Source organism: Lethenteron reissneri, chromosome 55 (genome assembly GCF_015708825.2).
Source record: "Lethenteron reissneri isolate LAM-NWPU_2019-01 chromosome 55, ASM1570882v1, whole genome shotgun sequence".
Lineage (NCBI taxonomy): Eukaryota > Metazoa > Chordata > Hyperoartia > Petromyzontiformes > Petromyzontidae > Lethenteron > Lethenteron reissneri.
In genome coordinates this window covers 2074311-2101526 of record NC_083833.1, presented here as the reverse complement: position 1 = coordinate 2101526, position 27216 = coordinate 2074311, and the positions used below count along the sequence as shown (strand labels likewise).

The 27216-nt window shown below is 57.3% G+C and overlaps 1 protein-coding gene and 1 long non-coding RNA gene across 6 annotated transcripts in view; one reads left to right on the top strand and one right to left on the bottom strand.

Annotated features, from left to right (window-relative positions):
* The window catches only part of LOC133356749 (serine/threonine-protein kinase WNK1-like), a 149352-nt gene that overhangs the window by 9124 nt on the left and 113012 nt on the right, over positions 1 to 27216 (bottom strand). The window contains exons 5-25 of one of the 4 annotated variants that reach the window (XM_061574403.1): positions 25888 to 25976; positions 24007 to 24226; positions 22770 to 23112; positions 21669 to 21895; positions 18284 to 18730; positions 15255 to 16541; positions 14067 to 14147; positions 12704 to 12850; positions 11452 to 11522; positions 10722 to 10884; positions 9964 to 10080; positions 9296 to 9448; positions 8798 to 8828; positions 8536 to 8673; positions 7668 to 8209; positions 6790 to 6856; positions 5361 to 5431; positions 3534 to 4378; positions 3067 to 3254; positions 1392 to 1613; positions 261 to 359 (exon numbers count right to left, since the gene is read on the bottom strand). In XM_061574403.1, the coding sequence (XP_061430387.1) occupies positions 261 to 359; positions 1392 to 1613; positions 3067 to 3254; positions 3534 to 4378; positions 5361 to 5431; positions 6790 to 6856; positions 7668 to 8209; positions 8536 to 8673; positions 8798 to 8828; positions 9296 to 9448; positions 9964 to 10080; positions 10722 to 10884; positions 11452 to 11522; positions 12704 to 12850; positions 14067 to 14147; positions 15255 to 16541; positions 18284 to 18730; positions 21669 to 21895; positions 22770 to 23112; positions 24007 to 24226; positions 25888 to 25976 (5548 nt within the window). The remainder of the gene's footprint in view (positions 1 to 260; positions 360 to 1391; positions 1614 to 3066; positions 3255 to 3533; positions 4379 to 5360; positions 5432 to 6789; positions 6857 to 7667; positions 8210 to 8535; positions 8674 to 8797; positions 8829 to 9295; positions 9449 to 9963; positions 10081 to 10721; positions 10885 to 11451; positions 11523 to 12703; positions 12851 to 14066; positions 14148 to 15254; positions 16542 to 18283; positions 18731 to 21668; positions 21896 to 22769; positions 23113 to 24006; positions 24227 to 25887; positions 25977 to 27216) is intronic. The other 3 variants (XM_061574404.1, XM_061574405.1, XM_061574406.1) reach the window with 3 other exon arrangements.
* LOC133356778 (uncharacterized) lies at positions 256 to 10666 on the top strand. 2 transcript variants are annotated; one of them, XR_009756893.1, is made up of 3 exons: positions 256 to 392; positions 9839 to 9986; positions 10369 to 10666. It is a non-coding gene; the product is annotated as an uncharacterized LOC133356778 (long non-coding RNA). The 2 variants fall into 2 exon arrangements; XR_009756894.1 differs by having other exon boundaries at positions 276 to 913.

Sequence of the window (27216 nt, the reverse complement as noted above, 5' to 3'; positions counted from 1 at the left end):
AAAGTTCGATGCAATCGACAAAGATTTCTCCTAAACGAGGGACTGAACGTTATTTTTCCGCAGGTTTGTCCAGGTCCCGCGACGCCACCATCTTGTTGGGTGGCTGCCAGGGGTAAAAGGTCAAAGCTCAGAACTCAAAGTTCGGGGGGTCAAGCGGGGCAGGCGGGGCGGCGTGAAAGTTGAGCAGGGGGTGGGTGGAGCATAGGGGGCAGGCGAGGCGGCGGGGCAGGCGGGGCAGGTGGGGCAGGTGGGACACGGACACAGAGTGAGCGAGATGGGTCCGCTGAGGAACCGCGGGCGAGGGCGCCCGCTGGTTTTGTACGTGACGTGATCGCCGACGCGATGGAACACGGTCCAGCCTCCGTGTCGCGCAAGCATTGTCGGGAGAGAGGGTGAGAACGCGCACACAAAGATACAGATCCCCCGTGTAGCCTTAGCAGACTGTTAGGGCAAGTGCTGTTCGCGAGCACACTATGAAAACCGGCACTGTGGCATGTGAAGGGGGTGGGTGGCCAGCACCACGCCCAGCCACTTTTGCCTCCCCAGTGGCGATGTTTACACACAGCACCAAGGAACTCATTCGATGCTGAGTCGACCTAGCAGAGGCCCAGGACCGGTACAGATAATCGTCACCGGCGTTGGCCGTGAACGGGAATTGAACCGCTCCCGCAACGCGCACACACACACGCACGCACAAGGAAGAGGACGCTGGCTTAACGCGGCTCACAAACGGAATGGTGTACACAGTGGGTGGAGAGGCGGACAAGACGGACCGACGGACAGAGCGCACTTGCCAGACGTAGGTTAGTGTACAGACGGGGCAGCGTGCACAGGACTATTGCAGACAGAGCAAGAATCACGACGCCACCGTCATCTCTATCGAATGCGTGCTGACCAGTGAAACTTTTACCAGGTAAGGCCCACTGCACTCTACGGCTGTTTTTCAGAAGCGACCTGGCGACAAGTGGTAACTCAAACCACGTGGACATTTATAGCAGTGGACAAACACGAACGTATGTGTTCCTACGAGTCTATGCATCTCTATGAGTCTCTATGTATCTCTGCGAGTCTCTATTTATCTCTATGAGTCTCGATGTATCTTTAAATAGTCTCTCTGTATCTCTACAAGTCTCTACATATCTCTACAAGTCTCTACGAGTCTCTACAAGTTTCGACGTAAATGTAGCCAAGCAACCGGGCTGACAAATCAAGACAAATTCCAACAATTTCAAACAAACCAACAGCGTAAAATGGACCCACGGTTCCAACACAGCGTCCTGAGATTGCCCCCCCCCCCCCCCCAGCGTCGAAGACACGGCCACCCCGAACTAAACCCCCACGCCCCCCCCCCCCCACGTCGCTCACTTGCGTCGGCCGAACAGCACCGGTACCTGCTATGGGCTGGTGGGGAAGCCCCTCGCCAGAACCCCCCAAGTGGAGGGTGTCCACCGACACGGAGTGCCGCACGGCTCGCCGCGGCGGCTCCAAGCTGGCGGCGGTGATGGCGCCGCCGCCGCCGCCGGGCTGACCCAGTGGCGGCCCCGCCTGGCCATGACCACCAGTGGGCCGCGTGCCGTCTGCGGGCTGGGAGGAAGAGGACGGCTGGAAGATGCCTGCGGGAAGGCGGGGGGGGGGTCACACGAGTGGCTCCAGTCGTCCGGGCTGGCCAGGTCTTCGGGGTGGGTGGGTGGGGTCGACGTTCGTCGAAGGGGCTTCGCGGTTCGAATTCGGCATGCTGCCCCGGTTAATACTTTCGGTGCCGACACAGGCGTTGGGGTACTCCGCGCCGTCAAAGATGCCGTGACGTCACTCGAAAAAGAGTGGACCGGCGAACGAAGACCGTCACCGCATGGTGCGGCGCTTTCAGATGCGCTTCTGCGGCCGTCTGGATGTTAAGAAGCCATTGGGAGCTGTGCACTTTTAAATCTCGATTGAAAACTCTTTTCTGTAGAACTGCTTTTTGTGTTTAGTTTGTTGTCCTTCCCCCGCATCTTTCGATGAGCGCGGATGGCTAAGTACGGTGCGAAAGAAGTTCAACGTACACACAATTGCCATTGCACACAATTCTGGCCGATTGCCTGATGAAGATCGTTGCAATCCCCAGCGAAACGTCATCACGGTACTCAGATTGTAAATGTTGTGGGTTTAATCTCCAACACATATCGGTGTGCGCTGAGCGAGTAACTGAATGGGCACATTTTGTTAAATGACAAACCTCAATAATTGGCCGCGTCGTGTGGTGGCGGGCTTAACGACGCATTTTACATTTACTATGGACACAACAACACAACGTACGGCTGATGTAGGTGCGGAGCAACAACTACAATTTCACATTCTAAACTAACTAAACTAAACCAAACTTTTATTTTTACGAGGCAAGGCCCACTGAGCCACACGGCTCTTTCTCAGAAGCGTCGCTGGCCACAATTGACAGCTCAACCAAGTGGCTCAACGTGTGGCAATTTTATATCGGCAGCCAGATACCCCAAACTCCGCGATGTTGATTCTAAATGCGGAGGGAAAAACCGGAGGACGACGCGACCACGGGGAGAGAGAGGACACAAAATAGAAATATACAGGAGGCATCAGGGTTGGGATCGAACCCATGACCTCCTGCATACAGGAGCGCCGCGATAATTAGATGTTAACTGCCGCACCTGGTATACAGGAGATCGTGGGTTCAATCCTGACTCCGATGGCTGCTGTACATTTGGAGTTTGCATTTTCTACCCGTAGTCACATTAACTTTTCTCGGGGTCCTCCGGTTTTTCTCTCCACATTCATAAACATTCGTTTGGGAGCAATTGGCCGCTATAAATGTCGACGCGACAAGCCGCTTCGTCGAGCTATCATTCGTGAAAGCCACGTCGCTTCTGAAAAAGAGCTCCAAACAGCTCAGCGGCCTTACCTGGTCAAATAAAAAATATCGTTACCAGTTTACAGCTTTACATTCAGGGTGGTCAAGGCGGACAACCCTGTTCGGCTAGCAGCGGAGCGAGAGTATACCTGCCGTGCCCCCTGACGTGAAACTACCGGCGGACCACGCGAGGCGCGTCGCCTTCGTACCTGGCAGGGCGTGTGCCGTGCTCACGCGGGAGGCACGGGCGATGCGGCCCTTGCTGGTCCTGCGGCGCCGCCCAGCCGGCGGGTGGAGCTGCAGCAGCAGCTGCGGCGGCGCTCGGTTCAGCCGGCGGTAGAGTTCCTCCATCTCGCGGCGCTGCGCGGCCTGCAGCTCCGCCAGCTCCTTCAGGTGTCTGGGGCGATGGCAACGGGAGGGGGGAGGGAGGGGGGGGGAGCGTATGCGGCATGGGAGAAAGAGGAGATGAGGGGAGGCGTGGGGCAGTTGAAGGGAGAGAGAAGGGGAGACATCGGGGAGACGTGGGGAAGAATAGGGGAGTGAACGAGTTGGAGACAAGGGGAGGCATGGGTGCTTACAGAGCTCTAAGTAATTGGCGATTCGTATCCACGTGACATCACCCCAGCAATTTGCAACGTGAACGCAGTTTGCCCAGGGTCCCAGATGCCGTGCTCACTTTTCTCGCAGCCTGCTCAGCTCCATCTTGAGCTCGTCGTCCTCCGCCTCCTCCGAGTCGTTATCGCTGCTCCCGTACGCGGCCACCGTGGCCACGTGCGACGACGACGCTCCGCCGCCACCGACGACGACTGGGCACACGGGCAGCGCCGACCGCAGGCACACGGCCCAGGGGGACGGCGCCTCTGCCGGCAACTCGGCGTCCGCGCCCGCCCACCCGCGCACGCCGCCTCCGCTCGCCGCCGTCGGCTTCGCCGCCCGCCCGACGTTCACCTCTTCCGCTCCGGAGGAGACCCGCGACGACGCGGCCTCCGCCGCCGACGCCGACACGGCCGCCGCCGGCGCCGGCGGCCGCTCGGTTTGGGGGACGCCGTCCGCTTCGAGCGCCGCCGCTCTCCCGCCGCCGTCGGTTTCGCCGCGCGCGGAGGCGAGGCCGGAGGAGGCGAGCGCCGGGGCCGGCGTGGCGGGAGGCCAACTCTCGACCCCCGAGTCTCGGGACGTGGCCTGCGGCGGCGAGGCCTCGTGGGGCGCCCCGCCGGAGGAGGCGAGCGAGCCCCGGTCGGTCGCCTTGGTGACGAGGAATCGGCCCAGCGTGGCGGCGGCGGCCTCGCTCGCCGACGTGACCTGGAAGCGCCCGATCACCGAGCGCTTCGCCGGCGAACCCGGCACCGCCTCAGCCCGTATATCCGAGCTCCCAGAATGCATTGCGGCGGATTGAGCGGAGGTGGCGGCGGCGGCGAAGCTGCGTTTGTCGCCCGTGTCGACGCCGAGGGGGCTCGCGGGAGTCGACTCTCCGACGCTGTCCGAACGGGCCCCGATTAAATCCTTCGCAGACGTCAGGCAGACCTGCGGGAGACCGATTGCACAATGGGCGTGTGCACGTGCGGGGGGCGGGCGGTGGTGCGACGGCGCCACTGCGCAACCTGCGCACTCGTCTTGTCAGCGTCGCGAGGGACGGGCGAGTGACGTGAGGTCACGTGCCTTGTGCACGCAGGTCGCGATGCTGCGTCAAGAGCTTGCGTGAGTTTGATCTCGCCAATGCAGATTGCTCACACGTGTGCATGTGTGTGTGTGTGCGTGCGTGTTATGGCTTGACGCAGACCCAGAACCCATGACACCTGGTTCTGTCCCATTACCTCCTGCCAGCGAGCCTTTGACACTCAAAGTGCACCTAACCCGTGTTTTGATGGCTGTTGTTGTGTGTGCGTTTGTGTATGTACTTGGGAAGCGGTGGTGTTGCGGTTAGCGATTATCTGAACCGGTCACGAGCATCCCCTAGGTCAACTCGGCCTCAAATAAGTAACTGGTGCGGTGTGTAATCATCACCAATAGGGAGACAAAGGCGGCCAGGCGTGGTACTAGTCACCCACCCCCTCGTGTGTCTTGCTGGCCTTCAGCACTTTCCGCAATCGTCTTGTAAAGACTATACGGGGGATCTTTGTCTTTGTATGTGCTGGGAGGGGTGGTGCAGTGGTTAGTGCGCTGCGCTATGAACTTGGTGACCTGAGTTCGCTTTCCACTGAACACCATCGACGATTCCATCGACGATTCCTAAAACCATCGACGATTATCTGAACTAGTCCTGGGACTCCCCTAGGTCGACCCGGCCTCAAATCGGCACCTGGTGTGGTGTGTAAACACACCACCACTGGGGAGACAAAGGCGGCCGGGCGTGGTGCTGGCCCCCCACCCCCTCGTGTGCCGTGTTGGGCTTCACAGGTGCTGCTGCTCGCTAACAGCACTTGCCCCTACGGCCTGCTGAGGCTACAAGGGAAATCTTTGTCTTTGTAAGCGTGCGGAGTTTTTTGTTGTTGTTCCCGGCTCGTACCTGGAATCTCCCTTTCTTGAAGCCCTGCTCCTTTGTCTCGCCGGGGTCCTTGCCGGGCGACGGCTGCGCCACTGAGATTCGCGAGAAAAGCAGACAAACGTCGGTCGGGAGTTAGGGCAGTTCCACGGCACTTGTGGCTTTTTCCCCTCCGAATTTTACATCGCAATGGCCTGCGACCAAATCATCCGACTATGCCCCCCCCCCGCCACTAGCAGCTAAGCAGAGTTGAGCCGTGAAAGTGCTCGGATTGGTGATCACCACACGCAAACAGGCGGTCATGGGGCTTCCGAGCTACTTGGCGGGCAGCAGAGGGGAACAGTGAAGATTTGCATCTCGCTATGCTCCCGTGTTTGAAGCGCCGCAGGTAGCGAGATGTTAACTACCTCGCCTGGTATGCAGGAGACCGTGGGTTTGATCCAGACCCTGACGCCTGCTGCTGTATATTTTGGAGTTTGCAAGTTCTCTCCGTGGTCGCGTGGATTTTTCTCCGGGTCCTCCGGTTTTACCCTTCACATTTAGAATCAACGTCACACGTTTTAGAGTATTTGGCTGCTATAAATTTCCGCACAATAAACTACTTTGTTGAGCTATTATTTGTGGCCAGGTGGCTTCTGAAAAAGCAATACAGCTCAATGGGCCTTACCTGGTAAAGTATATATATTTTTTAGTATATTCTCCCTGACTCTACCACCCTGCACTGAGCGGCGTGGCAAAGTACGGTCGGATAATCCGCGCACGACCCAGCACACACTGCGAGCCGGAGCGGCCGTCATTATCAAGCGGCGGATCGACAAAACGCCGCACGTTCCCGCGAACCGAGTTTGGGTCAAATCCATATTGTGCCGGGCCATGGCGGCCTAGCTGCCGCACGTGGCCGCCCGTAAGTCCATCGCTGCTGTGGCAGCAGCAGGGAGGGCTGGTGGATCACCGCACACACAGAGAGACGTTGCCAGGTTCCCTTCCCGCGGGCGTCGAGGAGGAGCCCGTGACCCTGGCTCGCTAGGAGAAGGCGGTACGGCAAAAGAAATGTAGACTCCGCCTGTTACGTCTGTGTGGGATCGAGCGTTTCCCTCTCGCACCCGCGGGGTTTCTCCGGGGTGCTCCGGTTTCCTCCCTCGTGCTTCCGAGTCGTCCTCTCGCTTTGAGAGCGAGCGAATACGGTGCAGCGGTGGTGGGTTACAAGTTGAAATGGTATTATTATTATTGTTCCATTGAATGATCCACCTTCAGCGCGGGGCGTGTGTCAGTGTGCGGCGGCAGTGGTGGCGGGGGTGGTGGCGATGGCGGTGGTGGCGATGGCGGGAGTGGTGGTGGTGGCAGTGGTGGCGGGGGTGGTGGCGGTTGCGGTGGCGGTGGCGGTGATGGAGGTGGCGGTGGCAGTGGCGGTGGCAGTGATAGTGGTGGCGGTGGTGGTGTCCACCTTCCTTACCCATGCTCAATGGGAGCGACGCGGGTGGAGTGTTGCACCGGTCACTCCCTCGCTCCGAGTCTTGACTCTGCACCACACACGATCGTTACACCCACAGGTCAAGTCCAGAGCCACCCCCCCTGCGTCGTGCGAGGATCACGCGAGCCCGTAGCGGAACGTGAATCGTTTCTCACGCACAATTTGATACGCGTTGTCGCAAGCGGACAAATACATTTCGAGTGACGAATCGGTGCATGGTGACGATCTTTCGCTCTTAACCGGCGACCGGGAAACTATTCAGTGAGATTATTTTTTTATTATACCCAGGAAAGCCGCATTATGTCTCGTGACTGTTTTCAGAGTCGGGCGTGATGATCGTGACATCAATTCCAACTCAATGCATTTTCAAGTATGGCGAATTTGCAAAATGATTTCTGGCGCACGGTGACCTACTCTTGCGGATGGCGCCACGGTACCTTTAACGTCCGCTGTGAAACAGATGCCACGTAATCTCATTGTGGCTATTACACCGCGCGGTATTAACCGGGGCGGCTGGTGGATTCGAACCGTGAATCGAGCGCAAATCACGCTACCGCTGGACCACTACACCGCAAAATGAAGACCTGCCGTGGTGTCATGGTTAGCGGCAGTTGAAACAACGGGGCTGAGTTGCTTAAACCCCTTCCGATTCTGTCGCCCGTGGTGGGGTAAAGTGTGGGTACTCGGACGTCTTCCAACACTTCTGGTGAACCACGTGAAAGAGTCGGCCGAATCCCGTCCGGAGTTCGCCCTCATGGAGGCCTTTCCTCCAGCAGTGGCACGAGCGAGCGACAAATCGGCTGCGCTTCCACCTCATTAAAAACACAAAACGACGACCGTCCGCTCCCTCCGACGCTCACCGGCATGCGCGACACCCCCGGCCGGCGCTGCTTGGGGCTGCCGAGGACCGTGAGCGCCAGCGGCGTGACGACTCCCTCCGCGCGGCGTGAGCTCGCCGGCGAGCCCACGCTGCCGGGCGGCCCCACGGGGCCGGGCGCCGGGGACGACGGGGAGACGACGGACGAAGCCCGGGCGGGCGATGCGACGCGGCTGGGAGAGGCGGCGCCGTCCGATTGCTCGCCGCCGCACACGTGCTGCTCCTGGAAGAGGCAGCGCAGCTTCTCGTCCAGCGAGCGGATGTCGTCGTTGGCGAGGCTCCCGGCCCCCCGCGCCGGGCCCTCCCCGTCGGCGTCGCCCGATGCGGGAGAGAAGGCGCCGCCGCCGGGCGTCGTGGCGGTGCTGGCGGAGGCCGCGGCCGGGGTCGGCCCCGCCGACGACGGCGCCGCGGGCGGCGACGTCGCCTCGGCCGCCGTCGGCGCCGCGGCCGCCGCGAGAGGGGACGGGTCAGTGGTGAGGGCGCGACGAGGGGGCGTCGCTGTGCCCTGCTGCTCCCACGCTCCTCCTGTGTGGACGCACAGGAAGCCGTGCGCAGGTCAAGACACAGCTGGGGATGTTTCTCACTCAGTCAGGGAATGGAGCGGTGGCGCAGTGCTTAGCTCCCTGGGTAGTGGACGGGGCTCCCTGGGTAGTGGGTGGGGCTGGCAGGAGTAGGTGCGGCCTACGAGCAATCGGCAGGGGCCTATTGCTCTGGGCTGGGCTGTGTAAATGGAAGGCAGGTCGGGTTGAGCCTCCCTGAACATTCGGTCTCCTGAATCGCGAGCCGACTGAGCCGGCCGGCAAACCTGGCTCACGCCGCCGGGAATGCCAACGTGTGCGTCCCCGTCTTACCGGGCCGGGTGGCCGTTCCGGACGCCGGGGCGTCCGTCTGCTCCTCGGCCGTTGGCGTCGTCGCCGCCGGTTCCACCACGGGGCTCACAAAGAAGCGGCGGCCCCCGGCGTGCACCACCGTCGTGTCCGCGTTGGCACCTGCGGCGAGAATCCGACAGACGCCGTCGAGCTCCCGCGCGAGCCGGCGCAACTCTCACTTTACCGGCCGCGAAGGCGTAAAGAGGCGAACTGCGTGCAGGGTCTGACCGGTGACATTCTTTACCTGGCGCTGGAGCTCTGTCCTGTTCGGAATCCTGTACGAAAGAAAAGACAGCCGGGTTCAGGCACAGAAGCGCAAAGCCCTCTCTTGTGCGACCGAACTTTCTTTACATAGTTTTTTTAAACAACCACAACAACAACAACAGCGGCTACTGGATAACTCAGAACCAGGGTACACGGTGTCCGTGTGCATAGAAACGTCCCAGTTATGATCTCGACGACAGAGAAGGGAAAGAGGACACAGAGGTAATGACAGAAGGCAGTGGGAAATCAAAAACTGATGGGTAGAAAAAATGAGATTGGGTCAGAGGGTCGACAAAAGGAGACCGGGGCCATCCGTTTCAGTACGGCGCGTTCACGTGGCGTGCGTGGCCGAGACACCGCGACGCCGAGCAGAGACACCACGAGTCCGAGCAGAGACACCGCGAGTCCGAGCAGAGACACCGCGAGTCCGAGCAGAGACGCCGTCTGTGCGCGGTGCGCTGACGTGCGGTGCGCCAACCTTGCACCCGCCCGCCTCCGCTCCGCCCCTCGCCGCGGCGGATCCCTGGCCGGTCCCCAAGTCTCCGAGCATCACGGCGGCGCGCTCGATGATGTCCCGGATCTGCTCCACGAAAGCCTCGAGCTCATTCTTCAGGATGAAGTCGTTTTCCACCTGGGGTGGGGGTTGGGGGGGGTGGGGGTTGGGGGTCGAGAGTTGAAATGTAACGGTCGGTGTGAAGCTCGTCGCCTCCCGAAATCCAAACTAAACTATAAACATTGTTTTTAATGTTGATAGCTATACACAAATACTATAAAGGCGTGATGCCGATTCTAAATGCGGAGGGAAAAAGCAGTGAGTTGGAGAGTAATCCAACGTGCACTCACCAGCGGTGGTGACATACGGTCAAACAACCCCCTCGCCCATCACGTAACCCGTGACCCGTGACCTCTATAACCTGTGACCTGTGACCCAGGACCTGTAACTAGTGATCTGTGACCCGTGACCTGTAACATGTGACCCATGACCTGTAACCTGTGGCCTGTGACCCCGTGACCTGTAAAGTGTGACCCGTGCGACGACGTGGGGAGGCAGCTCTAACCCAGCCGCGGCTCAATCGATTGATGGATCGTGCAAGGCAGCGGCGTCGGCAACTACGACGATCGCGGCGGCGAACAGCACGCACGTACCATGTGGTGCGCGATGTCCTCGGGTACGTCTCCGTCCAGGTCAAACTTGAAGGTCACCTTCTTGTGGTTGTGCGTCTCCATTTGGCACTCCACCTCCTTGTCGCCGCTGTTGGACACCTGCAACAACGGTCCCGCGACCGCTCAGCCGCTGTCTGGAGCCGCTCGCCGGCGCTCGCGAGGGGTGGGGGAACTTTAACACGACGGACGCCACCTCTCCCCCCCACTCCTCTGAGTCGCCATGATGCCACGCGTGCAGATGTACGGGCGCGGCACAAAAGTTCTCGAGACGCGGGGTTGTAACGTTTGTTGTTTTAAACGCTGGCATTAAAACGTTTCGATTTGTTTAAGTTGATGTTTTATCCGTTGCCATCGTTGACATCTAACTTTGTTCTCCTTCATTTCCAGACAACGCTGGTGAATGGAAAGGAAACGCCTGTGATCTTACAAAAAAAAATAGTCATGAATTAATTTCAAAAGATAATTCACGCCCGCCTTCACGTGAATGGAAGTCCGTTTGAACCGCCGGTGACCTCCCCACCGAGTGGTGCTCGTTTTAATCGACCCGGAAAGGAACGACGAGCTGAGTCAACAACCCCCGAGCGTTAACGCGCGGCAGACGTCGACTCGCTCGCTCCGCCGCCGCTTTGCGACTGGGGGCTCAAACCCACGGCCGACGGTGCTGTGGGATGGCCTGCCCTCGGGGACTGCCCCGCCCCCCCCACGCCCCCCCCCCCCACCCCCATCGACGGTGGACTCACAGAGAGGATCTGGAGCTTGGGCCGCGTGGTCTTGTCGTGGCGCGAGCGGGTTCGCGTGGGCCGCCGGCGCGGCCTGCGGGTCGCCCTCCTGTCCTCGTCGCCGCCCGGGGGCCACTCGTAGCCGTCGCTCATCTCCACGCCCGATGCCGCGTCCGAGTGCGTGCTGCCCCCCCCGGCAACAAAGACAAAGGTCCCCCGTATAGCCTTTAACAGACTGTTGGGGCAAGAGCTGTTAGAGAGCACCGATGAAGGCCGGCACAGCACACGAAGGGGGTGGGCAGCCAACACCAACGTCCGGCCGCCTTTATCTCCCTTAAGGGGATGTTTGCACACTGCACCAGGTACTCATTTGAAGCTGAGTCGACCTAGGGGAGGCTCAAGACCGGTTCAGATAATCTTCACCGGTATTGGTCGTGAGCGGGAATCGAACTCGGGTGGCCGGGTTCGTAGCGCGGTTGTGCTAACCACTGCGCGACCGCTGCCCACTCTACGTACCCATACTCCGCATTCTAACAGTACACTACTGCGCTGCTAAAACAGATGTGGAGCGAACTTAATTATATCCCACAACTGTGACAAAACGAAGTCACGCAGGAGCTTGTCCATCGCTACGTGCGGTGCGGGAAGAGGTTCAGCGTGCACCGCGTGCAACGGTCGCGGCACGGAACCCAACCGGGGAGCGAACCCCACCCCCCCCCCGGGATGGGGCCCGCGCCACCGCAGGTCTCACCTGTCGAACGAGGGGAAGAGCTGCATGTGCTGCAGAACGGGGATCGTTTCGCTGAAGCTCCGCGTCCGGGTCTGAAAAGGCACGACGGGGCAAAGCGGAGTTCGCTTAATCGCGCGTGGCGGAGAGCGCGGAACTACGGTACCCGACAACGCCCTCGCTGGACACCTGTAAGTTGCGCTCACTTCAGTTGGCGGCCGACGTTCCGAAGTGGACCGCCACCCTCTAGGGGATGGCGCCGCACCCCAGAGGTCACCCCCCCACCCCCACCCACTGTGATTGAGACGCCGTGTGTACGGCAGCCAAGAGCAGGCTACGCGAACGCTGTCGCGAGAGGTCACGCACGTTTGGCGCAGCGCTCCTTCGCTGACTGTGCGCGCAATGAATGAATGTTAGATAGAGCTTCGTAGCTCATCGGATTTCTCCGATCTAATTCCGATTCTGCGTTCGTCTTTTGACGGATGTGGCTGCGGAATTCTCGACCGTTGTAAATTCGGTCATCCAATAAGTCTCGTCTTAAGCCACATCTTCTTAAGTCACTTTATCCTATTTAGCTTCTCCGTCTCTCTTGGCCTTCTTAATCTTACAAGGCGCCCTGAGACATTAGTGGAAGGTACCTTAAAAATAAATTTCAATTATTATTATTGACAGTAGTTTTTATAACGCATTTGCTGAGAATCGGACCAAGCAGGGCCAAAACGTTCAGCGGTCAGCAACAAACGGCACCGTCGAAATTGCGATTGCTGAGAGTGTGCCGCTTTGGTCGGAAACTAAAGTGGAGCAGTGCAGGTCAATCATACTCTAATTGTGGTTTCTAGGACACGACATTCATCATTATTATGTTGAGCAATGTTTGTGAAATCTTAAGAATCGATATCACCAATGTGGATACTTTTAGTTTATTAAGTTTTTGAGCCGGTTGGTGAGGATTGGGCAAAATCTTTCCAGTTGCCTGAGTGAATAACATATTTTATTAATCACAGTTAAGAGACAAACAACATATATACACTCTTAAAAATAATTAAAAGAAAAAAAATTACTTAAAATATCCTCACATGATCTATGTTTACCTATACATTCATATATTCCCACCTCATCTCGACATAAGACACCGATATTAGGTAACCACTGGAGCTGTGCACTTTTACATCACCTAGATATAAAACTTTTTACGTTTCGTTTGTTGTCGTTCCCACCGCAGCAGCCGATAAGCGCGGTTGGCTACGTAACACGCGTGCATGGACGCCGTACCTACCTCTTGTTTTGCCGGCGACCAACTTGGTGGCGACGTGAGGCCATCAGCCAGCGTGCCGGCGAGCGGAGGGGACGTGATGAGCTCCTGGGCCCCTGGACTCGGCTCCGTCGCAAAGGTTTCTGGGGCATCCACCGGGCCGCAAGGCTGCTGCTCGCAGATCCAGTGATCCGAGAAAATAGGAACGCCGGCCGCAGTCTGTGAGCTACGCTCGGTGTTGACTAGGATCGAAACGTTTCACGATGAGATGCGCAAGCGATCATGGCAACAGATTCCCGTGACTTTATAACTGCACCTCACATATTTACCGAATCGCTCATTTGCTTCGCTGTAACTCCGGTGCGAATAAAGATTCCTGCACGGTTCTTCAACCGCAGGTTCCATCACAAGCCTGCCGATCATTACGATGTGCGGCACTCATAACACATTTCGATTTAAAGCTTTCATGACTGCAGGGATTCATCTTCTTGGTTCTTTCGGTAAAGTCACGTAGAAGGGAAATAATACAATAATAATAAATAATAAAATACAATTCTCACGACGTTTCGGCCACAACGCAAGCAGCCGTCCTCAGGTGAAGAACAGGTCTGTCCCTTCTACGTGACTTTACCGAAAGAACCAAGAAGGCTCATAACACACGCGCACATAATGGAGGCTTCTTGGGTTAGAGCGCGTAAATGTATAAATGCGTCGATAAAACCCGCCACCACCCGACATGGCCAACTAGTAAGGGTTGTCACGTAAACAGAACGTGGCCAATTCGTCACTAGTACAGCACTAACCGGTGTGTTGGGGAGCCAAGCCACAACATTTACAATCTGAGTAAGATGTTTCGCTAGTAATTACAACTAGCTTCATCAGGCGACAGCCAGATTTGTGGAGATTGTGGAGAAGTCTATCTGTTTCGTTCCTTATATACACGCGCGCAGTCACTGACGATTCACTACGGCTCTGATACTTTACTTTGTGACCCATGATCCATGTTGTCCTCTGATATTCATGACTCGACTGTGACCGTAGTAGGCCTGCCAGCCTCAAGGCAAAAAAAACCTAACCTCCAGAGCATTATATTCTTGGTTCTTTCGGTAAAGTCACGTAGAAGGGAAATAATGAAAATAAAACATAATAAAATATTATATTATAAAAAAATAAAATGTTTTATTTTCATTATTTTATTACTTCCCTTCTACATGACTTTACCAAAAGAACAAAGAATATGAATCCCTGCAGTCACGAAAGCTTTAAACCTAACCTCCAGAGCATTTTTCCCACAAATCGAGGCCCCCTGGTCCAGGCACAGCCCGGCGCGGTCTGCCGCCGTGCTGCGAAGTCTCGTGCCGCTGCCCCAGCGGAGCGGTGGCCTCACCTGCTGCACGGCCTGCGGAGAGGTCGTGCCAAAGACGGACGGAAGCTCCTCCTGCGATGGGCTCGGCAAGGACTGTTCCGACTACCGTGGGAGAGAGGGGAAAAGCCGTAAGTTATGGCGAACGGGGGCGGACCGCCCGCAACGCACTCGTGCCACGTGATAGCGAGGGGCGGGGGGGTATGGGGGCTAGGTCCCCATCTAGAGCCCCCCCCCCTTGCCCAGCCCCCCCCCCCCGTGCTACGGAGACGGAGTTGATGGAGACACCGTGCAACAGACCGATGAATAAACGTGAAACGAAGGGCGCCATGCGTTGTGGGGTGACCCAACGGATGCGATGCGCAGCGAGGGCAAAGGTCGTGGCCCTTGATGTGGCACTAGAGACATAGAAACCTCCCCCCCCCGCCAAACCCTATTATTTTTCTGTGACGATCGTGGGTCCCCTATTTGCTGCAGGCTTCGACAACACGCGTGCGTACGGTACACACGCGGGCGGTCAATATCGACTCTTTGCCGGTAAGGTGGCTGGGCGGCAGTCACCTTGCGTCCTCATGGGCCACGTGGCTCATGGGAGGCCTGGCACAGCGGAACCTGCTCAGCGCGATTTACATTTGACGGACATTCGATGGGTTGCCGTAGATCTGGAGCCTCCCGCCCCACACCCTGCTCGTCTTTTAATTTCGAACGTTTTGCATTTATCTAACAACGAGCCCCATGCAATGCTTTTTGTTGTTTTACGGCCCAGCAGCAACCCCCACAGATGTCACTGATGGGCATATCCTGCAGCCTGGGACGGCTATCCCAGAGAATATTTGAATCGGTGATCTCTGTGGGTGCTGCCAAGGCCTAAAACGAAACAAATAAAATGCCACCTTTTACGTAAAAGAAATACATCTCACACTTAGTACTGAGGCTTTAGGGAATGACCCGCGATGGTCTGTAGCAATAATAATAATAATCGTCGTCGAGAAACAGGGAAACGTCTCCGACACGTTGGTTGACTCCACGCTTGAGATCAACGCGAAGGCTCCGGTGCAGAACGCAACGCTGCTGGGGGCAGGGCCAGACCCGCCACAGCTGCTTTTGCGCACGTGCTACGCGGAGTACGTGGACTCGGTCACGCAAGCGTGTGTTTTGAATTTATTTATCGGTCCGTTGCGCCGCGCACGCTTTCTTGTTTCGCGAGAACACCTGGAGGACCGCGGAGGGGAATGCTGGCGAAGTCAGCAGCTGCTGCTGCAGACGGAGAGGAGGTCTGGCATCGGTGAAGCCAAACGCCACTTCGTATTCCAGCCCGAGGGGCGCGACGACGGGCGACGGCCAGCCCTCGAGCGAGCCACACGTCGCATTTTCCAACGAGCCGAGCGAGCCGACGTCGCTGGACTTGCGCGACGGAGTCGAGGAGGAGAAGAAGGGGAAGGCCGACTGAGCGCCGCCGCTGCCACCGTCTTGAAGGGGGGGTGCCGACTGGGGCACGGCGGGAGGTGCGCGGCCCACTGGGGGCCCTGGCCGCGCCGGCGGCCGCGCGTCAAAGCCCGGCGTGAGGGCGGGGAAGCGAAAGTCAAGGGACGCCGTCGGCATCGCGGAGGGCATCGCCGCGGCTCCGTGCTGTCCGTAGAAAGCCTCCTGCTGCGGGGCGCCCGCCAGGTCGGACCGGAAGCCGTAGTCCGGCCGCTGCCAGTCGGGAGACGGGCACGGGGCGCCGTGCCCGCCGTCCTGCTGCCTCAACTGCAGGAGCTGCTGGTGGCTGTAAAATTGTTCCGGCGAGGTGCGGAAATCCAGCGGCGGCGGCTGCTGCTGGACGCCGCCGGGTCCGGTTGGCCGCTGGGGAGAGCCGGGGAAGGCGAGGAGAGGCGGCTGCGGTGACGCGGCCCGCGGGCTGTAGCCGCCGTACCAGCCAAGGGGCGGCGGAGGCGTTGCAGGACGCGACGGTTGCTGCTGTTGCTGCTGCTGCTGCTGGTGGTGGTGGCGATGCGACATCACGTGGGCGTGCGGCGCCACGCCGTGCCGAAACGCCAGGAGCGCCTGACCGGCAGCGGACTCCCCGGGAGAAGCGCCGGCGTACGTTTCCGCGGAGTGCGAATCTTCGCTCGACGTGCGGCACTCGGCGACGGCCAGGTGGGATTCCCCGCTGGAGCTGCGTTCTATTTGCCCGCCGGAGCCCGCTCGGCTCAGAGCCGGCGCGAAGGACAAACCGTCGGCCGACGACTCGCCCTGCCCCGAGTGCGGCGGCGGGTACGAGAACCGAGCGAGGTTGCTCGGCCCGGCCCAGTGGTGGACGTGGCGCGGCAGGGCCTCGGTGAGAGAGCCGCCCGCACCGGCGTGGCGGTGGTAGAAAAAGCCGGGGGGGGGGCTGGAGGGGGAGTGCAGATGGAATGGAGAGCGGGGCGGCCCGGCGCTCGGCCGTTCGGGAATGGAGCTGAACGAGAGAGCGGCGCCGTCGCCCGCGCAATGTGCGGCGACCGGCAGGTGTCTGGTCTGCGTCCACAAGAGAGAACGGGACAACGCTCAAGGGGCGGCACAAACGGCGACCGAACGCACGCACGCACGCACACAACAGGAGATCGGAGAAGACGCAGAACATTGGTGGATGAGAAGCACGAAGGTCCAAGGACGTTCACAGCAAACAAAACACGAGCGGGAGGCGAGGTCGCGTGCGTCGTGCGCTCCCGCCCGCGCCGAGCAGGGAAACCGAGCTCCGCAGTTCGGCGGCGCCGCGAGGCCGGAGCCTCCGGGAGGCAGGGGCCGTGAGCCATGCTGCGCGTGCGGGGCACCGCGTGCGCCATGCGTGTCGCGCGGGAGATCAAAGCGGGGGAGGGCACTGAACGTCGGTGACCCCGGTGGGTTTTGTTGCGCGGTTCACTGCCACGCGGCTCGCCAGCTCAAAACCCCCCGACAGCGGCACCACCGGCTACCGGCGGCGGTGATGCCTTCCCAAGACGTTCGCGAAGGCTCGCTTAGTCCTGGACGATGTACCGGCTCTTTACTTCGAAACGGTAGCAGTGCCCACCGAGCTGCTCGTCCTCGCTCAGTCAAACTGGCACGTGTTAGCTCATCGAGGTGGCTTTATCGTCACGTGTGGGAATTTACAGCGATAGCAGAATATAATCTAAGGGCGTCTTTCTAAATTTGGGGAGGTGAGGGTGGGGCAAGAACCGGAAGGAACCCGGAGAAAAATCCACGCGACCACCACGGGGAGAGAGAACGTCGTCAGGGTCCGGGAACGAACCCGTGACCACCTGCGTACTAGGCGAGGGAGATAACATCGCCACCCCTACTCCAGACTCCTACCCGTCTGCGAAACACATCGCCCGTGTGATAGCCCTGTAGATGTAGGAATGGCGCCAATAGCAAATGCACTGCGGTTAGGACATGATTAGCGCATCATCATTTGCCCCGATGGTCCTGTCATTGGTTATTGAGAGCAATGTGTGGGTGTGACATTGAGCGTTCAATTAAAGTAGCGTCGTTCAAATGTTTTACATTGGACCATTTGTGTGTGTATGCATAGAAAAATATGCATACACATCCATATGCATATATAGAATTGTATATACATATGTACACATAAACATGGCAAATTGCACAATGTCTAATGAGCGTGGAGCGGTGCTTGTCTGCTTTGTACTGCCCTGAGTTAGTGGTATAAATTCCACGTTCTTATGGTGGGGGGCCGGTTATTATCCGTATAACAGCTACTGCTTATACAATCACGATATAATGAATTAAATAACTGGTAGGAATGCAGTGATCTACCTCCCTAATGAGTGAATCGTCCAATTCAGTGTCACCAATTAGTTAAGAGAAGAGACTTTTCTGCCATTGTCTGTATGACATACATCACACAATCCGTGTTGTTTGCTCAATTAGTCTAGAGAAATATTAGCATTTAATTTTGCGTCACGCGCATTTAATTGATTCTTAAAAGCGCAATTGTGCGCATGTACCATGACGAATTTAATTAATTTCATTTGAAGAATTGCTCATCAATTAGTCTCATTTCCAGTGGTGGCGTGGAAATGCACGGGCGCTCGTTCCGCGGGTGTCGCTCTCCGCGCTGTCTGCGACGGCGCAACAGAACGTCTGTGACCGATGCCTCTGAGCACAGGTGGCTTCAAGGGAAACCACAGGGTCAGGCGTTTAAACGGCGTCATCCCTCGTGCTCCGGGCCAGCACCGCCCCCGCTCGCCTCCGGCTCGGGTCTCTAACGGCGGACGTACGGCGGAGAGAGCGAGCGCGGGGAGGCTGTACCGCCGACCGCGCGGCACCGGCGAGTCGCACCGCGAGCCCGGCCCCGAAGGGGCTCCGCTAGTGGCGCCGCTGGCGCCGCCGCTGGCGCCGCCGCTGCGCATGGGCAGCAAGAGGTCGAGAGCTCGCGCCAGGTCCTCTGTGAGCGAGAGGCGGCGCCCGCCGGGGGTCCGGGCGTGGAGGGGGGCCGCCGCCGCCGCTGCGGCAACGGCGCTGCCAGGGTGAAGGTGATGATGGTAATGATGATGGTGGTGAGGAGGAGGAGGTTGCGGCGATGGAGGGGATGGGAAGTGCGGCAGCTGGTGGAGGGGGAGCAGGGGGGATGGGCAGGGGGGCGGGGAGGGAGAGCGAGGGCTCGACGGTCGGCTGGCCGCGCCGGGGTGGAGGAGGCACACGGAGAGGCTGTGTCGGCGCTGAGGCTGAGAAGTGGGAATGGGGAATGGGGAATGAGGGGAGGAGGGGAGGGAAAGAGGGGAAGAGGAGGAGCAGGGACGAGACAAGAGGCGAGGAGGGATCGAATCCGAGAAAGAATGCAGAGTGAAGGGCGGTGAGAGAGCTGGAAAGCGTGGAAGTAGAGGAGGTGCGGGAGGAGAAAGGCGAGGTGATGAAAACAGAGACGGAGAGAGGGGAGAGAGAGAGGGGAAGGGAAACGCAGGCGGGAGACAGGGAATGGAGGGAGACACAAGAGGGACGGGAGAGGGAAGGACAAACACAACAGAGGCACACCAGGCAGACGGGAGCGCCACTGGTGAACTCAAGAGACTCGGACAACTACAATCGCATCGCCCGCAAGCGTTAACGCTGAGCTAACCACCTTGCATGACGTGACTGTTAAAGGTAACGCCATGGCCGTGGGTACGGTTAGTTGTTGTTTGGCGGACGTTAACTGATCGTAAATGACGTTGCTAAAGCCGTGTCGGGTCGAGGTGGACCGATGCTCAATCGTGAAACTCTGCAGGGCGAGTTTCACGATGAGTTGAATTTGGCCAAAACGCATCGTCTTGGCGATGCCCCAGAGTTGGCGACGGAGGCGTTGGCGCATTTTCGACAAAGTGTCCAACGGAATTAAAGATTTGCAGGCACTTTAATCGCCCCGTTTATATATTCCGTGCCCGGACCAAGCGTCCGCGTTTTGCGAGTGCGCATTCGTTATTTTCGTTTTGCCGTCTAATGGAAACTACGCTGCGAAACCATCGCCCCCGGGGTTTCCTAAAGCAGCTCCCATCGCACGTGGGGCGAAACGTCGGACATCGTGCCGAAAAACACGCGGCGCGACCCGAAAATGCGTCGGAGAGCAATTTTTTGGCCGGGCTTAGCCAAAAGCAGTGGAATTTGGCAGGAAGAAAAAAAATAACCAAAAATTGCACATTGGACAAATCAAAACCGGGACGTGAAAAGCTGCCCCCGAATTTTTGAGCCACCGTCACGACAAAGAGGCGGGCGGAGAGGAATCGCAAACCAAGCGACGGGTGTGGGGTGGGGAAGAGGGGAAGGACGCGGGATTCTCAGGGACAGGAAGGGGGCACTCGCAAGGTGGCGGACGCCACTCATCCAGAGCCGTCGACCGTGACGGTTTCACCCGTCTTCCGTCTTCTGTGCGCGATCGTCCAGTCTCCTTCTTCTCCTTCGGGTGGGTCTTCATTCCTCGGTGTTAGTCGGCGGCGGCCGGGCGGTTGGCCGAGATCGTACATTTGGTTTGTTTGGTTTGGTTGTTGTAGATTGTCATTAGTTGCGGGGTTAAAGCGCTCTCACGGGGGAGTCGTCGCAGGTGGGATTAGCAAGAAGCACTGTGGGTGGGATTGACCGCGGTGAGTCAAGCGATCAAGCGATCAAGCGATCAAGCGGCCAAGCGGTCTCGTGACGTGCAGGTTACGCAAGCCGGGCACGCGCGGTACACAAAACCACAACCCCGCAGCAACAACAACAGCACATTCAACGGCGAAGGATAAACAAGTTTTAAAAAGTTAATTCCACAATTACTTTGACATGTAGGCTTTCCGACCAATATTATCAATAACAGAGGTTTTTGGTTTGGATCGCGTGAATATATATAAATGTGTCGTTAAACCCGCCACCACCCGACACAGCCAATTAGTAAGGTTTGTCATGAAAACAGAACGTGGCCAATTCGTTACTAGTACAGCACACCGGTGTGTTGGAGAGTAAACCCACAACAACATTTACAATTGGAGTTCGACGTTGTGCCAGTAATTACAACCGGCATCATCAGTGGGACAGCCAGAGCAAGAGATGTGATGTCGTCACTTGTGAGCCAGTCAGGTCCATTACCAGTTGGTGAAGGATATAGTTATATTCTTAGGTTTTTTCGGTAAAGTCAAGTAGGTAAAAATTAATAAAAGTAAACTAAAAATAAAATAAAAATAAAGAATATAGTTACGCGATCTAACACAAAACACCTCGATCATCGATACAATTCCACAGTTGTTTAACGATATAACTAGCATCTCGACGAGCAAAGTCATTCCAAAAATATAAATGCAACACTTCGTTAAAATAAACTCTTTGGCTTACTACCTGAACTGGTTGTCGTGTGAAGCCGTTAAGACGGTTAAAGTGCGCTGTCTAAAATAATACCGCCACTGCTCATAGGGCCCACTTACCCTGCAGGTAGCCCCGCCCACTGCTCGTATAGCCCCGCCCACTACTCTGGTAGCCCCGCCCACTGTCCAGGTAGCCCCGCCCACTGTCCAGGTAGCCACGCCCACTGCTCGTATAGCCCCGCCCACTGCCTAGGTAGCCCCGCCCACTACTCTGGTAGCCCCGCCCACTGTCCAGGTAGCCCCGCCCACTGTCCAGGTAACCCCGCCCACTGCCCAAGTAGCCACGCCCACTGCTCGTATAGCCCCGCCCACTACTCTGGTAGCCCCGCCCACTGCCCAGGTAGCCCCGCCCACTACTCGCATCGCCGAGCACAGCGGTTCCCAACCTTTCGAACCTCCAAACATTTTGCGGGCCACCACATGCTCATATCCGTTTTGAAATTGTACATTTCCTTGGCGAGGAAATGATTGCTATTAAATATTTTTAATTTTGTTATTTTCCGCAGATCCCCCCCCCCCCCCCCCCCCCCGTAGCAGCAGCGGCCTCACGGAGCACCAGGTTGGGAAGTGCCGGCCGACCGACCATCGCATCGCCCCCCCACCGTGAGTTGAACTGCACTTGAACTTCATTTTCGTGCCGTACGCAGCCAAGCGCTGCTGATCGGAGGTGACAGACCGGCAACGGTCAAGGGGGCAGCCTCTCTGAGCCTGGCCAAAACCAAGAAGGACGTCGTTCGGTGGCCCTCGAAGGAATTTTACATCGGCCGCCCACCGTCAGCCAGGGGGCAGGACTCACCATTTGCTGCCGGAGGTACGGCAGCGAGGAGAGGGGCGGCGACACCTGCGGCCCCGGCGACGCCTGGGGCCCCGACGGCGTGGTGGGGGGCGCGGACGACGGTGTGGCGGGCGTGGACGACGGCGTGGACGCGAACGCGTCGGGGATGGGGGCGCGCGCCAGGCCCTGTTGGCTGCCCTGCGTGTCCGTGTGGCACGAGGAGCCACGGCCGCTGTCGGCGCGGCCGTCTGCGGGGCCGCCAGCCGCGAGACAGAGAGAGAGCGGGAGAGAGAGAGCGGGAGAGAGAGAGTGGGAGAGAGAGAGCGGGAGAGAGCGTGAGGGTGAGCGTGCAGGGGGACGGGTGGACAGACAGACGTGCACACAGGCAGACGAAATCAACGATGCCGGTCGTTGATCCGGTTCGCTTTAAGGCCAAATGAAGTGTCGAAGGCTCACTGACAGGAGGTCACGGATAGACCCAGCAGGTGCCGTGGGTTGACTGACTGAGATGACTGACAGATGCACCACCTTTGCTCCCCACTGTGCCAACTGTCTGCGTATAAGCCGTCCGGCGCTCCGCTCGTTATTGTGAGCATTGTTCCTCCGTTGTTGTTGGAGGGCGACTGCCTCCAACGACCCAGCAGCATCCCTCACGAGCCTCCTCCACAGAGGAGGAGGTCGTTTATTCATCAAAATCCGTGAAAGACGCCTGGACACACCAGGGCAGCACTACGATACGTGATTGTGTGACGTAAGGACCGCGATATTCGTGTCGTCCAATTAGCAAAAGACCATCGCATCACAACCATCGAGGTTCGTATCATTTCCCTTAAGAAGTGCAATACCTGATAAAAATGTTCACGAAATAACTGTAAACTAACATTGACAATTGACGTCCCACGACGTAATCACTCATCAGCAGTAGAGAGACAATGGCTGCTGCTGGTGATGATGGTGGTGGTGGTGGCAACGACGGTAAAGGGGTTGGTGCCACTCCAAAGCTTTGCCAGCCCGTGGCCAGCGACCACCGCACGCAGCTTAAAACGAGGGCCTTGTACGTAAATGCAAGTTGAACTCATTTGACACCGTACGTCGACAACCGACGGCCACCGCAGAACTTACACGACGGCGTCAGCGCCGCGTCCCGGTAACGATCGGCCTCCGGTTCGTCCGCCTCGGCCGATGGGCCGAGCGCGAAATCTCCCGCCGGCGTCCTGGCGGCCGGTGGCGAGGACAGGGCGGAGGCCCGGCCGGCGAGCCAGGCATCGCGGGCGTGGGCATCGGCCTCCCTCTGCCGCAGCTCCTGCTGCTGCTGCTGCTGCTCCTCCTCCTCGGCCTCGCCCCGCGCCTTCTCCCGGCGCGCCTTCTCCAGCTCGTCGCGCTTGCTCCGCAGCAGGGTCACGCGGTCCCTGATCGCCTTGGCGACCGTCTTCAGGTCGCTCTCGTGGATGATGCTCGACTCGACCTGCCGCGGGGTCGCACAGAAAGGCGCCGTCCGGTGCTCGCCGAGTCCGCCTTCGGCTCCCGGTCGCCGAAACGAACGCGTTGCTATGGGGGTCGCCGCGCTCGTAGCGCGCGCGAAGTGCTCGCCACGAATGAACGGCGATAAGCCTTCGCCGTTCTCGTCAAGGAGCGTAACCCGTCACGCGGACTCCGGTTTCGTCCTCGCAGGAGCGGCGGAGGCTTTTGGGTGGCCATCTCATGGTCGTCGCCGCGTTGCGCGGCGCTTTCAGACGCGCTTCAGCGGCCGCGTGCAACGCTCCTCCTTCCAATGATAGCAAGCCACTGGAGCTATGCACTTTTAAATCGTCTGGGTTGAAAACTATTTTTTTTTTAGAACTGATTTTTGTGTTTAGTTTGTTTCGCCTTCCCCCGCACCTCCAATGAGCACAGTTGGCTACGTACGGTGGGAAAGAAGTTGGTCTCTTAAATCTCTCCACAAGTAAGGCCCACTGAGCTATATAACTCTTTTTCATAAGCGACCTGGCTACAAATAATAGTTCAATTATGTGGCCTATCATGTACACGTTTAAAGCAGCCAAGTACTCGAAACGCATGTTTCTATATGTGGAGGGAAAAACCAGAGGACGCGGAGAAAAATTCCCGCGACCACGGCGAGAACATACAAACTCCAAATATACAGCCGTCAGGATCGGGATGGAACCGACGACCTCCTGTATACCAGTCAATGTAGTCAACGTCTCGACATCGCAGTGCCCCCCGTCTCCGCTCCCCGTAACGACGTCTCCCCGCGGTGTTTTCCCCGCGTCTCCCCCCGCGTCTCCCCCCGCGTCTCCCCGCGTCTCCCGCGCGTCTCCCCCACGTCTCCCTGCACGTCTCTCCGCACGCGGCTTCTCACCATCTCCTGGGCCACCTGCTCCGGGATGTCAAAGTCGAGGTCGAAGCTGAACTCGACGGCCTCGTTGTCGCGGTAACGGCCCCGCAGCTTGCGCGAGTCCTCCACGCGCAGCCACAGCTTGATGGTCCTCCGCTCGCCGTCGTCCTCCTCCGCCAGCTCCACGCGCACGCCCGTGTCCTCCGCGAAGAACGCGTGCGCCAGCAGGTCCTTGATGGAGAAGCTGCGCGGGGGGAAAGGGGCGCATGCACGGGGGGGATGACACATGCAGGGCACCAAATTTGTTTCGATGCACGCTCAACTTTCTTTCGCACCGTACGTAGCCGACCGTGCGAATCGGGGGGTGTGGATATTTCAACTCGAAGTCAGTTGCTGCGAATAAACAAACAATTCTAATAGCTCGTCATGATAAGTAGCACGACTGAAGTTCAAAAATTGTAATTAGTTTGGCAGCTGATTTTTTTCACAAGCGTGGCATCATTTGAAATGATACGAGGAAGTTGTGCAGCCCGTGCGGGATTGCGCAACTCAACGCCACACGCAGTCCCAACGCATCCGATTGGCCGAGCCGCACGCAGTTTGTCGATCCACAGGTAGCCTGCGGTGGGGCACAGTGTGGGTACTCCCACGTCTCGCAAACCACGTGTGGTCAATGTGGAAGAGCGAATCGTTCAGCAGAGGCTGCGTAAAGAAGACTCCCCGCAACGTGACTCACTGTTTTATTTAACCGTGTAGAGCCCACTGAGCGATGCGCTCTTGTTCACTCTTGTTCAGGAGCGACCTGGCCATACGTGGCAGCTCTTTAAAGTGGCCGACATCGTCACATGCGGGAATGTATAGTAGCAGACAAATCATCTCAAGCGGCGTTCTTCACTAATTTTCAGAGCGGGGCCACTTTCGCCAAAAAGACTACAGTGTGAGGGCCGCCACACATCCGCTCGGTTTGACAGCACAACGCTGGGGTGTGGTTTTCACATTGCGTGTATTGTCGGGGGCCACAGTAGAGGCCACCAGGGACCGCCAGTGGCCCGCGAGCCTTGCAATGAAGAGCACTGCTCTAGACGCGTGTTCTTTTTAAATGTGGATGGTGGTAATACCAGAGAGAATGATCAACACGAACATCGTGGTGAGAAAGAGAGAACACGCGGACTCGGAATAGACACCCATAACAGAGGTGTTTGGGTAAGATCGCGTAAGTATAAATGTGCCGTAACCCTCCACCACCCGACACAGCCAGTAAGGTTTGTCACGTAAACAACGCGCCAATTAATTAACTACTACAGCCCACCGGTGTGTTGGAGAGTAAATCCACAACATTTACAATTTGAATACGACGTTTCGCTGGCAATTACATCCAGCGTCATTGGGTGGTGGAGGACTACGACACATCTATACTTAAGCGATCTAACCCAAAAACCTTCATTACGAATAATATTGGTCGCGAAAGCCTACCTGTTAAACCAATATAAATGTGCCGTTAAACCTGCCAATCAGTAAGGCTTGTCACGTAAACAAAACATGCCAATTCGTTACTAGTACAGCACACCTGCGTGTTAGAGAGCACACCCAGAATATTTACAATTCAAGTACGACGTTTCGCCAGTAATTACAGTATTTTATTATTTTTTACCTACGTGACTTTACCGAAAAAACCCAAAGAGTATGGATCCTTGCAGTCACGAAAACTTCAAATCTCGAAGTAATTACAACTAGCATCATCAGGCGGACAGCTAGATTTGTGATATTAAAGGAGGCATCGTCAGGGGATCCGAGATCGAACCCACGCGCTCCGGCACTCCATGCCGGGGAGATCACATCTCCTGGCCACCGCAGTGCCCCACTGGCATGCGCGCGAGCGTCTAGGCTTGCCGGTGTGCGCGTTACCGCTCGTCGCTGGTCTTGCGGATGCATCCTTCGATGATCTCCTTCACCTCGGGGAAGGCCACCTTGTCGAAGCTCGCAGGCTTCACCCCCTGTGGTGGCGGCAGCAGAGCAAACCACGCGGGCCACGTGACACGTGCGTCGTTAAGAATAAATATGAAACTTTATTTCAACCACGAAAGTCTCACCGAGGACTGCACCACCGCCCGGCCACGTCACCGCCCATCAACAGCACCACCGACCACATTGCACCTGGCCACAGTATCACCAGCACATCTGTCCAATGTCCCATCCACAAACCTGTCCCTCACTCGACCAGCACACCGGATCTGTCCCACCAGCACATCTGTCCATTGTCCCATCCACAAACCTCTCATCTCCCTTGTTGAAGTTCTATTGTACACATCATCATCGTCTGTCATCAATAATCACCATCATCATTATCACCACAACTACCATCACCACCATCATCATCACAGTAGACATCACAGCTCCAACGTTGTCATTAGAAGCATCACATTCATACCCTTGTTGTTCATCCATTGAGCTACATCGACTCATTTGTGAGCTCACCCTGTGGCCTCCTACACTGCGCTGTAATCCACCATCTGTGTTTTTATTCTGCGTGCACTTATGTTCATCATCATCATCATCTACATCAGCCATGATCGATCCACTGCTGGATGAAGGCCTCCGCAAAGTCTCCACCGTCGCCACCTCTCGCGATCCTGCGAAGGTTGTGATCCAGCCGGCATCCGCACACGAACTGATTTCATCACTCCATCTCCCCTGTGCACGCCCACTCGTCCAATTCGTTCCATTCCTTGGCTGCCACTCCTTTATTACCCTTGACCATTAACGATTATCCAAGACAGCGCCACCGTGTACTGCCCATGTCCGCTAGTTCACCTAGCCCTATTTATATTCTGTACTCCTCCAATTAGCACGGTTGGCTACGTACGGTGTGAAAGAAGTTCAACAAGCCCATATATGTTATTACTTATTTATTTTTCGTGACTTGCTTACCGTTTCTCAATTTGCACTCCGATCGTTTTTTTTTTGTATCGTTTGTTGTTGCAACTCGCTGACCCCCGTGCCCTTACTGGACATCTGTGAAAAAGAGCTTCATAGCTCTTCAGATTCCTCCTCCTTCCTCCTCCTGCAGTCCAAACAAAGGTTCTGATTCCATTTGCACGTGCACTGCATCATCAACAAGACACGAATGCACGGAAGCTTCATCTGAAAAAATATATATACTATTTTGGTGCGGTGTTTTTTTGTTGCGTGTTACGATCGGTTCACCTTGGAAAAATGTAAATTCCACTTTTTTTA